Genomic DNA, 12463 nt, shown 5'->3' on the forward strand with positions numbered 1-12463 from the left:
TACTGCTGTCAGCACTGATTTACTGTCTTTATTGCTGTTATAATACTATTATCCATATTCAATTAGTTGCAGATTTTAGATCTGTTCAGATTTCTAGAACTCAATTATGAGTTCCTTCAATTATAACATCAGATTTTGGTTAGCCTCATAACTGAATTGAAGTTTGGCAAAGCAATGATGAAATTTTCATGTCCTAATCTAAATATGCTAAGGATATTTCACACAAATTCAGAATGGATGACAATAGACCAGTGTTGCCTCCTGTTGCAACAAATGTGAAATTGATGGCATGACTCATCTTCAGACAGTTATTTGTGAGTCTGATTTATCTGAGTACTACTGGACAAGATATCAGCTATGCTGTGGCTTAATCTCTTGATTCATGGCTGTACTGAAGGTGATTCATTGGCAAGTGGCTAAGACAATTCTCAGATATGTTGAGGGTACTCTTTATTATCATTTGGAATATTTCAGCACCGATGAGTTCAAGCTTATAGGCTTTGCATATTCAAACAACGTAGAATGTATGAAAGAAGAAATTATACATTTCGATACATGTTTTCCCTTAGTTCATTGATTGTTTCTTCGAGCAGTAAACTGTAACCTACTGTTTCTCTTTCACCCACGGCAACCTAAAGTATAAGGCCACGGTTGCAGCCACAAGTGGAGCTATTTGGTTGAGGCCCAAGGGTCATCCTAGGAGATCGTGACTTGTATCAGATGGAATAGACCACCCTTACTGGGTACAGTTTATTTGTCAAAGAATCCAGTGTTTCATGCGAAGACTAAGTACATCAAAGTGCATCAACAATTTACTCAAGAATTGATGCAAATTCAAAGTATTAGGATTTTAGACTATTACAACGCTGAAGAGCAAGTCACAGGCATTTTCACAAAGCTTTTATGTACTGAGAAATTTGAGAAAAATAGAGACGTGTTAGAACATAAGTGGGAGAGAAAATAAGCACTTAGGGGGGATGTTAGATTGTTTATTTTATGTTATAGGTAAGCTGTCAAAATAAAATTTGGGTTTATCTGTCATGAATTTTAAACCTATATTACATAAGACAGTGAGGTTTGGTGCATGTCAAAAAAGGAATAATATTTCATAAATGCAATCATCGTATTCTTAGGGAGTTTTGAGGATCTTGAAATCATGATGATGACTTTGGGAGTTACAAAAGAAAGGAATAGTGTATGGTGTCATAGGAAGTATTTATGCGAGGAAGTTACAAATATTGAGTCATCATGAAGATTCTTAGGAAACTAATATTACTGAAGCAGTTGAGGATTCATTATTCTCTTCAAGCCTATACATTTTTTTTACTTCCTCATGTACACCTATGGCTTCACTCTAGTAATGAGATTTATGCTTTGGCTCCATACTCTGTGTTGTTTTGAATGTGTATTTACTAAAGCCTGCAAACCCTTCTACAATGGTTATTACGCACCATGCTATGTATAATTGAAAGTATAGTTGAAGCCTTAAATTCAGGATCTTCTAGTAACAATCAATAGAAAGAATTTGTTTATACTATCAAAATAATCGTCAATAGGGTTTATCCTGGGTGGTTGGGAAGAATGAATAGGATCCTTCCCACCCAAGTTCAATTCCCGCAAGTGACATGATAAACTTTGATGGAATGGACCAGAATATGTATATTCCTCATATGGAATATATGGATATTTATCTCTCTAAAAAAAATACTATCAAAATAATCTCTTTCGACCAGCACTAGTTCAAAATTAAATCCAGTTTATGACTTTTTACAGACAGAATATGTCTCATAAGATGACTGCATTCAAAATTAACACATGAAAGCACATGAAACTCAAGAGTCAGAAACACTCAGATATATGATATTTCAATATAATATAAAAATAATATACTGAAGAGAAGAGAGATCGAATAATTTTAGTATAGATTACATACCTCAGCACTCAAAAAATTGTGGAGTACAATAATTCTTGGGGACCAAGAAACTACTTCAGGTTTGACCTGATAGAAAAGTAAACAATTTTCATGCTTAAATATCAAAACATCTAGATTCAACTTCAACAAGATCAAATTATCATCTTGCACAAAACAGTTCTTAACAGCTGCTCATATAAAGTAAGCACATTTCAAGGAAAGGGTTCACTTGTACTGAAGAAATTTCATGCTTATTACAACTGTCCTTAATTGGTAGCCTAACACAACTCTAATGGGACGATGCACTCCATGGAAATATATCCAGCCACGTAACAGTTGACAATTGATGAACTTTTGTCATATGATATAATCATGAAATCTTGGTTCCAATTATTATAAGAAATACAAAAATAGAATAGGAGATTTTTTTTTCTGTCATGGCCTACTAATAAAAATTGCATGCAGATATTGATCTTGATAGCCCTTCAAATGTAAAAAAACAAGAGAGGCAACTAAAAACCAAATATAGATCATCCACAGGAGAATTGATATGCTGTCCACATATGTCAAGAATTCTCTACTGCCAGTGTAAGGAACCAGCTCAAAGAACTCTCTGTTGCAAGATGAAGACAACGCAGTCCAAACAAGCAACATCATATACACAACTTGAAATTTCATTACAAACAGAAATGGTCGATTCGGAGCATTAACTATCATTATACAATTAAGAGATGCTATATATGAGTTCAATATATGATATTGACAACATAATCCCACTGCTAACCATATGGCATTTAGCATGAATAATAATGTTGTATACTCCCAATAACATTAGGAATATTTGATTTTAGCCTCATTGCGTCGAGAGGTGCATTCTACAGCCCAGAATGAGGGCAATATGTGATTCTGTCCGTGCTCAATGTGGAGTTGACACATGTCCTTTTTAAAATATATATACTCTAAATAAATAAATAAAACAATGCTGCCTATAAGAAAAAGAAAAATGATAATATATATTTGCTTAGTTTAAATTAAAAGCATTATAAAACAGCAATAATCCTATTATCCTTGTGCTCACTTCGTTCATTGTTAATAACAAGTATTACAATCCATTATAAAAGAGATGTGGCAAAAACATTTCACTTTCACTATTGGAGTTATATATAAAATATTTCAATTTCTATGTTAAATAATATAATTTTATATCAATTTTATACAGACAAAGTAATTAAAAGTAGAAAACAAAACAAAATCTTCTATTTCCCTTGTAAATATTTCAATATAGAACTTATTTAAACTGTTTGAATATCCATATTAACTAATATAAAGAGAGAGACACACACACATACAATGAAAAATTATACATGGTCTATATATATATAAAGAGAGAGAGAGAGAGAGCCACTATAAATCCATCTTAACCACGGATATATCAAGCACTAAAATGGATTAAATCTCTAAACATGTAAATATTTTTCAAGTTTCACATTCTAAAAAGAGGTTTGCATTTCAAGAGATTTGATCCCTCTTAGTGCTTGGTAGATCTGTAATTAAGATGGATCTATACTAGTTTTAGACAATTTTGTAAAATTCATTACCCCTCATGTCAGCAGGAGTACATATGAACACTTTGTAGTATTTATAACCACCATTGTATGCCCAAGCTCACAAGTCAAAAGCAATTTAAAAACCAAGTGAGGGCCTATATTAGGTATCCTAGACCTGCATCTGCTGAGTTTTAATCTTGTTGTCATGGTCAAACCATAGTTGGTCCCTTGAAGTTTCACTTCAAGTTACTCTCATCCCGTAAAGGATTGGAGGGGCTTAGGTGAACTCTCTTGAGAACTCATGGACCATAGTTTTATGGGAGCCTACATTTGTAGGGTTGACCACCAGGGTATGGGCCAGTCCAACCCGTATCAAGGTGCACCTATGTAATTCCACATGGTTATGGTCTATACAATGTGTAGGTGGCCTTGGATTTGGTGCAGTATTCCTCAAACATCTTTCAGAGTATGGCAGTGTCATTTGACAACTTTTCACGTTTCTCAAGGTGGTTCACAATTCCCAATGCAAAGTGGTCCTATCGTCAAAATGTCAACATGCTTTTAGATCATGCAATTTCATGAGAGGATTCCACGCCATGTTCTAGTTTTCCAATTAGAGGTGACAGTGGCTAGTTACAGCTTGGTCAAACTTGGTCAACATGTCAACTAGGTTTCCATGTGGTAGAATAGGGATAGCGTTGGGTAGAATGATGCTTGCATTACGTCAAGAGTGGTCTATTCTATTCAACGAGAAGAACAAAACCCATGTTTCGTGTTCTCCAAAAGTCTCAATTTCCCTAACTTCCCAATTGCGTTAGAGATCCAACAAAGGGAATGATCACATAGTAGACAGTGACAATGTTGCAACACAATGCATAATTTGGTCAAAAGAAGAAAGACCTAGATGAAATCAAGCCAAGTTACAGCAAACCCAGGTGGCAGAATTGGCAAATTCATCAAGGTGTTGGGGAACTATAAAAAGGTTGTCAAGTTCAAGTTTGTCAAAAAAGAAGTCAATTCAAACTGGTCATTAGACAAGTCAACTAGCCATTAGGGACTTCATGGATCAAGTAGTTGAGTAATGGACCAAAAAAGTCAATGTTGGAAGACAAATTATTCTTCCAAATTGTTGAAAAGTGTAGCTTGGGAGGTACTCCCATAAACATTGTGGTACTAGGTTTGTGTGGATTGAACCCACGAAAATGAACCCTTATGGGAAAAGTACCCAAGTGGTGGGCTTTGAACACAATGTTGTCAGTTAAAGACCCAAAGATAATGATTGTTTATTATATTTGTTGTAAGAGAGCACCTTTGATGGACTAAAATTGGCACCTAAGGCAACTATGGAAAAGTATAAATATAGGAGATCTAAGGAGAGGTCCCACCACATCATAGCAACCCATCTCAAGAAGCTTAACAAGCTAAGGAGAGGCGCAGAACCTTGAAAAGAGTCACAGTTGGAGAAAGAGCAATTTAATGGTTTGTTTGAGATGAAAAGGAGTCGAGTCAGTGAAGCCAAATTTTTGTGTTATATGTTGATTTTGGGTAGCATCGAATGTGCTCTAGCTCTGAACTTTTCTGGAGGGGCTAGAATATATAAGATCTCCATGACCCAGATATCGTTTGGAGAAATTCCACCCGGATTGCGAGTTATTAAAATAATTAATATTTTTAATGGGGTCCCTAAGTCTAAACTTAGAAAAATAAAAATATTAATGGGTATTAATAAAAATATGGGTGAGAAGCTTCTAAGACACGTGGATCAAGTCTGTTTTAATCTTAGCCGTTGATTAGGGACTTAATCTCGGTCATTGATTCATCAACAGGAAAAGAATAAGAGGAGGCTTGAGGATTAGTTGGAGACACACCTAATTGATCAGTCAGTTCGATTTTTCTGGGGCAAAGTTTGCTGAGAAAGACAAATAGGTGATATGAGTTGCAGCAGAGGGGCAGGGATAGTTGGGATGGAGGATCTTCTTCGAAACCCTAAATACTCAGCAGAGAGAGGCGGAGACACACTAGACGAGGCAGCACAAACCAAGGAGGAGTAACGCTGTGCCAGGAGGGCCCACGCAGTGCCAGCGCAGAGGATCAGTGACCTCCTGCAAAAGTACCAAATCAGCGAGGGAACAACAGGATCAGCCGAGAAGGTTGACGTCAAAGCTCCAGGAGGCAGTGAGGCCAGTGCAGAGCTGACACAAAGTCTCAGAGTGCTCCACGCAGGCCCACGCAGCTACTACGAAGGGGCAGCGCAGTTGTAGCCGGGGATAGTCAGTTCAGTTGTCGGATCGGAGGGATTTTGCCGAGTGAAGTGAGGTAATCTCACCTAGGTTTCTACCAGTATATTTTATCTCTGTAACTGGATTGCAGAGAGGGCATCTAGAGTTGTATTCAGAACTATTGCTTAATAATAGAAAACCCTCAGAGTTGTTGCACTAGTTTTCCCACATTGGGTTTTTCCAGGGACGTGTTGTCCAAAAATAGCGGTGTCCCTTATGTGTTTTCTCATATATTTTCAGTTTATGATCTGTATGTCAATGTAGTCTATAGTAGTGTTTCTCATCATTGTTTATAAATTAAATAACTTGTTGAATGTAATAACAAGTAGGAGATGATAAACCAGTGATTGCAGTAGGATTTCTAATGTGTAGATTTAGAAATTTTCACATGGTATCAGAGCATTGTAGATCAACGAAGACATCAGCCAGGAGATCCAGTGAATTTGCTGCAGGGAAGCAACTGCCCCGAATGACGGTGTTGTTTCATAGGCGAAGGAGCAGGTGAAGGAGTGACGCAGAGCCAGAGGAGTGACGCAGAGGTTCTCACGCAGTGCCTGCATCAGCGTTTCGAGCCTGTAGAGGGTGACGCAATACCCAAGAGGAGCTCACATAGTGACTGCATCAGCTCTCTGGGCCAGCGCAGAGCCTGAGAGGCTCAAATTAGTCAGTTGCCGAGGCTAGAGGAGCAGTGCAGATTCGATCTGAGGAGCTCATGGGACGTTGTTGCTGTTGGTGCAGAACAGTGTCTGATGAGACAAAGCCGAGGTAGAGGGAGTCACTGCCTTAGCAGATTTCTTGCCAAAGAGATCTAGATTCGGGTTGCTGAGCATCAGCAAAGGAGGATTGGAGAGGAGTGATCCGAAATTAGGCAGGAGGATTTCCATGAAGGAAATCAAGACTCAGAGGGAGTCTGTGTTGATTTGGGGTAGCATCGAATGTGCTCTAACCACAAAAATTGGTAGAGAGGCTAAGGCACATGTGACATCCAATACCCAGAAAGGGTTTGGGCAGATTCTAAACAGTTTGGGAGATCTTAAAATAATTAACATTTTTAATGGAGTCCCTAAGTCTAAACTTAGGGAAATTAAAATATTAATGTAAATTAATATAAAACTGCGTTAGAATGGTCCAAAAGTCATGGATCAAGCCAGATCTAATCTTAGCCGTTGATTAGGGACTTATTCTCGGCCTTTGATTTGTCAACAAGAAAAGTATAAGAGGAGGCTTGAGGGTCACTTGGCAAACACACCAAGAGATCAAGATTTCGACTTTCTGGGGCTGAGTTTGCTGAGAAAGTTGAGAGAGTGATCAGAGTTGCAGCTGAGGGGCAGTGAATATAGAAGAAAAGAGGCAAAGATAGCACCAGGAGGATCAGCGCAGTAGCCAGAGAGAGGGACGCAGAAGCAGCCAAGGGTTCACGAAGAGCCAGCCAGGGCTCACGCAGAGCCAGCTAGGCGCTGCGAAGTGCCTCATAGGGCCAGCGTGGGTGACGTAGAGGGCCAAAGGACTGACGCAGTGCCTCCAAAGGCTGACACGGGCCAAGCCAGAGTGACGTTGGGCTAACGTTGGGCCAGAGAGAGGCTAACACAGTCCCTAGAGGCTGACGCTGGGGTTTCGTGGGGCAGATTGGAGCTGTTAGAGTGTTTATCTTGGGTTTCAACCGGAATATCTACTTCCGAGGAGAGGTACTACTGCTGAGATTTTCCTCTGTTGGGTGAGTCGGATTTGGCACTTAGATTGTATTCTGAAACTACTTAATAAATCAAAACCTAAGATAGTTGCACCGATTTTCCCACATTGGGTTTTTCCGGGGACATTAGTCCAAAAACAATGGTGTCACTTGTGTGCTTGTTTGTGTTTCCTTCAGTTCATGATCTATAATGTGTTGAGCCTGCACTTGTATTTATTTACAGTACTTACATGGTAAATAACTTGTTAATTAACAGAACAAGTAGGTAGGAATAAATCAGAAAGTACATGAAGGGTTTCTAACGAGTTAGACTTAGAAATTCCAACATGGTATCAGAGGGTGGTTGCAGATCATAGGAGAACTAAGGACATCAGCCAAGCAGAGCAGCAGTAGCAGAAAATAGTTGTCCCAAGTGACAGAAGTTGTTCCTAGCAGAGTAGCAGCAAGGAAGGGGTGACACAGTGCCTGTGTCATCAAGATTGAGCCAGGAAGAGTCAGCGCAGAGGCTGAGGGAGGCAAAGGCAGGCTAATGCAAAGCCACGCAGAGACCAAGAGGGCTGACGCAGTTGGCTGAGGAGGTTGATTTGCCGGTACCAGGATTGCGCAGAGCCTAGGAGCTCTAACCTTCAGTTTGTTGGGGTTTAGGAGGTTGTGCGTAAGTTGCAGAGTCAGGCTGGTGGGATACTGTAGTCAGAACAGTACCTAATAGGGCAAGACCAAGGAGGAAGGAGTTGCTACCAATTTTTTCTAGCCAAGAAATATGGATCAGTGGTGCAACGGCACTAAGGATCGGAGTGGGGGCATCTCGACATTGGCAGAAGGATTTCCAAGAGGGATATCGAGGCTCAGAGGGAGTCATACCGAGAACTTCCAGGAGGGAAGGAGAGGAGAAATGAGATGGCGGTGAATGGGGTAAGAGACCAGGACAAACTGGACGGAGCCTCAAACTTCGTAGTCTAGAAGGCCAGCATCCTATCCGTTCTAGACAGGAATCGTGTCAAGCACTTTGCCTTGAGGACAATAGTTATCCCAGTTGACCCAGCTGATAACGACAAGTACGAGGAGGCAATGGCGAGGGCCAAGAGTATCATCCTTGACGAGGTCAAGGACCATGTAGTACCACATATTGTCGAAAAGGAAACGGCAAATGAGATGTGGGAGGCCCTAAAGAAATTGTACAAACATACTTTTCTGCATAGAAGGATGTTACTAGAAAATCAGTTGCGATCATACCAAATGCAGAAGGGAGAACAAATCGAACCCTTCCTTGGTCGATTGAAGGAGAGCTAGGATCAGCTGACTTCCATAGGGGCCACGCCGAATCAAGAATTGATGGTGAGAACAGCCCTAAACGCAGTCTCAAAAGACAGGGAGGTGTTTACCAAAAGCATACTGGGCAGGGCGACCCTTCCAGATTAAGAGGAAATGTGGGCCGCTCTTCGCCAAGAAGAGATCAGAAGGTTGAGCAAGGCGGGACACAGCGACAAGGGGATCAAAATCAAGAAGGAGGAGGAGGTGGATGCTACCCTAACATCTGAGGGAAAGCAGGAGAAATGAAAGAAGGACCTCTCCAAGGTCAAATGCTTCCACTGTGGGGAGCTGGGTCAATATGCGACCCAGTGTCCAAGGAAGAAGAGCAAGGGAGAGGCCTCCGAGACCAAGGTTGCACCAGCAAGGGCAGAGAAGGAAGTGGAGACAGATGATGACTATGCCATGAGTGCACACACGCCACTTGAGCAGAAGTGGGGAGACATCGAGCTGTAGTCAGACAGACTACAGGGAATGAGGGGTAGGATCCTTGAGGTACCCAACCTCTCGGATTATACCTGGCTACGGGAGCCCCGAAGAGGAGTAGTAGTGCTGGCGGATGTCAGTAGAGACGGATGCGGATGGAGCGAGAAGGGAGCTAAAGTGCAGGATTCCCAGGACAACTGAGGCAGCAATGTGAGAAGCACAGGAGTGCTGCACCAGTGTAGGATGGCACAGAGAGGTGTGCAACGGTGCGAGATGCACAGAGTTGTTGCAGCAACGCAAAGGTCAGAGAGGGAGCACTTGTCAATGACAAAGGGAGCTTCAGCATCAGGAGTGTTTCTAGCCTGACGGAGATGTCAAAGTTGGGAGATCAGTTACTTACTTCTCAGTAACTGGGTTGCAGTGCAGCAGTTAGCAGTGGTAGTGCTATGGGTAGCACGATGCAGCATGATGAGAGGGGTTGCAGTGTAGATGCAGCGGTGGCAGTTGCAGGGCCATGGGCAACAGCACGGATGCAGAGGGAGTTGCAATACAGATGCAACAGTGGCAATGGCAGGGCCATGGGTAGCAGTACAGGATGCAGCAGTGCAGAGGATGTTGGGCAGCAGGCCTAGCATCAGCACAAGGACCGATGCCGAATGATCAGAGTGATGCTCAGTGAGGCGTATTACTAGAGCACAATACTCGCTAAGAGGGAGTGTTGACTTGGGGTAGCATCGAATGTGCTCTAGCCACGAAAATTGGTGGAGAGGCTAAGGCACATGAGATATCCAATACCCAGAAAGGGTTTGGGTAGATTCTAAACAGTTTGAGAGATATTAAAATAATTAATATTTTTAACGGAGTCCCTATGTCTAAACTTAAGGAAATTAAAATCTTAATGTAAATTAATATAAAACTGTGTTAGAATGGTCCAAAAGTCATGGCTCAAGTCAGATCTAATCTTAGCCATTGATTAGGGACTTAATCTCGGCCTTTGGTTTGTCAACAAGAAAAGTATAAGAGGATGCTTGAGGGTCACTTGGAGAACACACCTAGAGATCAAGATTTTGACTTTCTGGGGTTGGGTTTGCTGAGAAAGTTGAGAGAGTGATTAGAGTTGCAGCTGAGGGGCAGTGAATATAGAAGCAGATAGGTAGAGATAGCACCGGGAGGATCAGCGCAGTAGCTGGAGTGAGGGACGCAAAAGCAGCCAAGGGTTCACGCAAAGCTAGCCAGGGATCATGCAGAGCCAGCCAGGAGCTGCACAGTGCCTCAGAGGGCTAGCGTGGGTGACGCAGAGGGCCAGAGCACTAACACAATGCCTCCAGAGGCTGACACAAGCCAAGCTAGAGAGACGCTGGGCTAACGTTGGACCAGAGAGAGACTAACACAGTCTCTAGACGCTGACGTTGGGGTTTCGTGGGGCAGATTGGAGCTGCCGAAGTGTTTATCCGGGGTTTCAACCAGAATATCTGCTTCCGAGTAGAGAGGTACTACTACCAAGATTTTTCTCTGTTGGGTGAGCCAAATTTGGCACCCAGATTGTATTCTGAAACTGCTTAATAAATCAAACCCTCTGATAGCTGCACCGGTTTTCCCGCATTGGGCTTTTCCGGGGACATTAGTCCAAAAACAACAGTGTCACTTGTGTGCTTGTTTTTGTTTCCTTCAGTTGATGATCTGTAATGTGTTGAGCATGCACTTGTATTTATTTCCAGTATTTACATGGTAAATAACTTGTTAATTAACAGAACAAGTAAGCAGGAATAAATCAGAAAGTACATGAAGGGTTTCTAACAGGTTAGACTTAGAAATTCGAACAGTCTAGAGGAGCTTGTTCCTTAGAGGATTTCTAGCGCCAAAGAAATCCAGATCCGTGTCTTGTTGGAGTAGCAGTAGGAGAGGGAGAAGAGAACCTGTCCTACATTTGGTTGAGCAGAGATGGCAGTCAATGGACTGAGGGATCAGGACAGATTGGATGGAGCATCCAACTTTGTCATCTGGAAGGCCAGGATCCTGGCAGTCTTGGACAAGAATCGCATCAAGGATTATGCCTTGAAAGTGGTAGTTGTACCAGTCGATGTTGATCCTCTCAAGAAATACGAGGAGGCTCAAGCGAAGGCTAAATGCATGATTCTAGACGGGGTCAAAGATCATGTGGTCCCACACATTGCTGAGAAGGAAACAGCAAGGGAGATGTGGGAGACGTTGACCACCTTGTACCAGGGGACTTCCGTTCAACGGAAGATGCTATTGGAGAATCAACTAAGACAGTACCAGATGCAGAAGGGAGAAGAAAGTGATCCCTTACTCCTCAGGTTGCAAGGGATTCGAGACCAGCTGACTTCCATGGGGTCTACACCAAATCCTGAGTTCATGGTCAGGACTACCCTAAATGCAATCACCAAATACTGGGAGTCATTTGTCCAGAGTATCTTGGGCAAAGCTTCTCTCCCCAGTTGGGAGGAAATGTGGGCAGCTCTTCGACAAGAAGAGATCAGGAGGCTGACCAATGCAGGAAGTAGTGGCAAAGGAGCCTGGGTCAAGAAGGAGGAGGAGGAGGATGCAACTCTCACATCATCGGAATAGCATGGGCAACAGAAAAGGAAGAAAAAAGGATATATCCAAGGTCAGATGCTTCAGATGTGGTGAACTAGGACATTTCACCACTCAGTGCCCCAGGGAGAAGGGCAAGGAAGAGGCTTCTAACTCGAAGGCTACTCCAACAAAAGCTGACAAGGAAGATGATGACGAGGATTGTGCCATGAGTGCTCATGCACCTCTGGAGAAGAGGTGGGGTGACATAGAGCTGTAATCAAGAGGACTACACAAAAGGGGCACGATCCTTGAGTAGCCCAAACTCTTGGATCACATACGACTACGGAAGCCCTTAACGACAGTAGAAAAATGACGGGTGTCGGTTGGTGCGAGGTGTGATGGAGCAACAATGGCAGAGCTAGAGTGCCAAAGTCTAAAGCAGCGCAATGGCTGTTGTAGCAGTGTGAGAGGCAGAGAGCAAATTGCAGTAGCGCAGTAGCAACACAGGGTCAGCACAGATTTGCAGCAGAGGTAGCTTCAGCATCACGAGGCATCCATACTGACAAGCATGTCAATTTTTGGGTGAAGTTTCAGTTACTTACTTCTCAGTAGCTAAGTTGCAATGCAGCAGTTAGCAATGGCAATGCTATGGGAAGCATGATGCAACATTTTGAGAGGGAGTTGTAGTACAAATGCAGCAGTGGCAGTGGCAGTGGCAGTGTCATGGGCAGCAATACAGGATGCAGCAGTGCAATGGATGAAG

General features: G+C 42.4%; 1 protein-coding gene across 7 annotated transcripts in view; it reads right to left on the reverse strand.

Moving 5' to 3' along the window:
• Positions 1 to 12463, reverse strand: part of LOC149240092 (prolyl 4-hydroxylase 1) — a 419466-nt gene that overhangs the window by 224213 nt on the left and 182790 nt on the right. For all 7 annotated transcript variants that reach the window (XM_089373625.1, XM_089373626.1, XM_089373624.1 and 4 more), the window contains one exon: positions 1934 to 1999. In XM_089373625.1, coding sequence (XP_089229751.1) covers positions 1934 to 1999 — 66 coding nt within the window. The remainder of the gene's footprint in view (positions 1 to 1933; positions 2000 to 12463) is intronic.

Source organism: Pinus tabuliformis, chromosome 8, assembly GCF_031772625.1.
Source record: "Pinus tabuliformis cultivar Carrire ecotype Pingquan chromosome 8, CPIR1, whole genome shotgun sequence".
Taxonomy (NCBI): Eukaryota; Viridiplantae; Streptophyta; class Pinopsida; order Pinales; family Pinaceae; genus Pinus; species Pinus tabuliformis.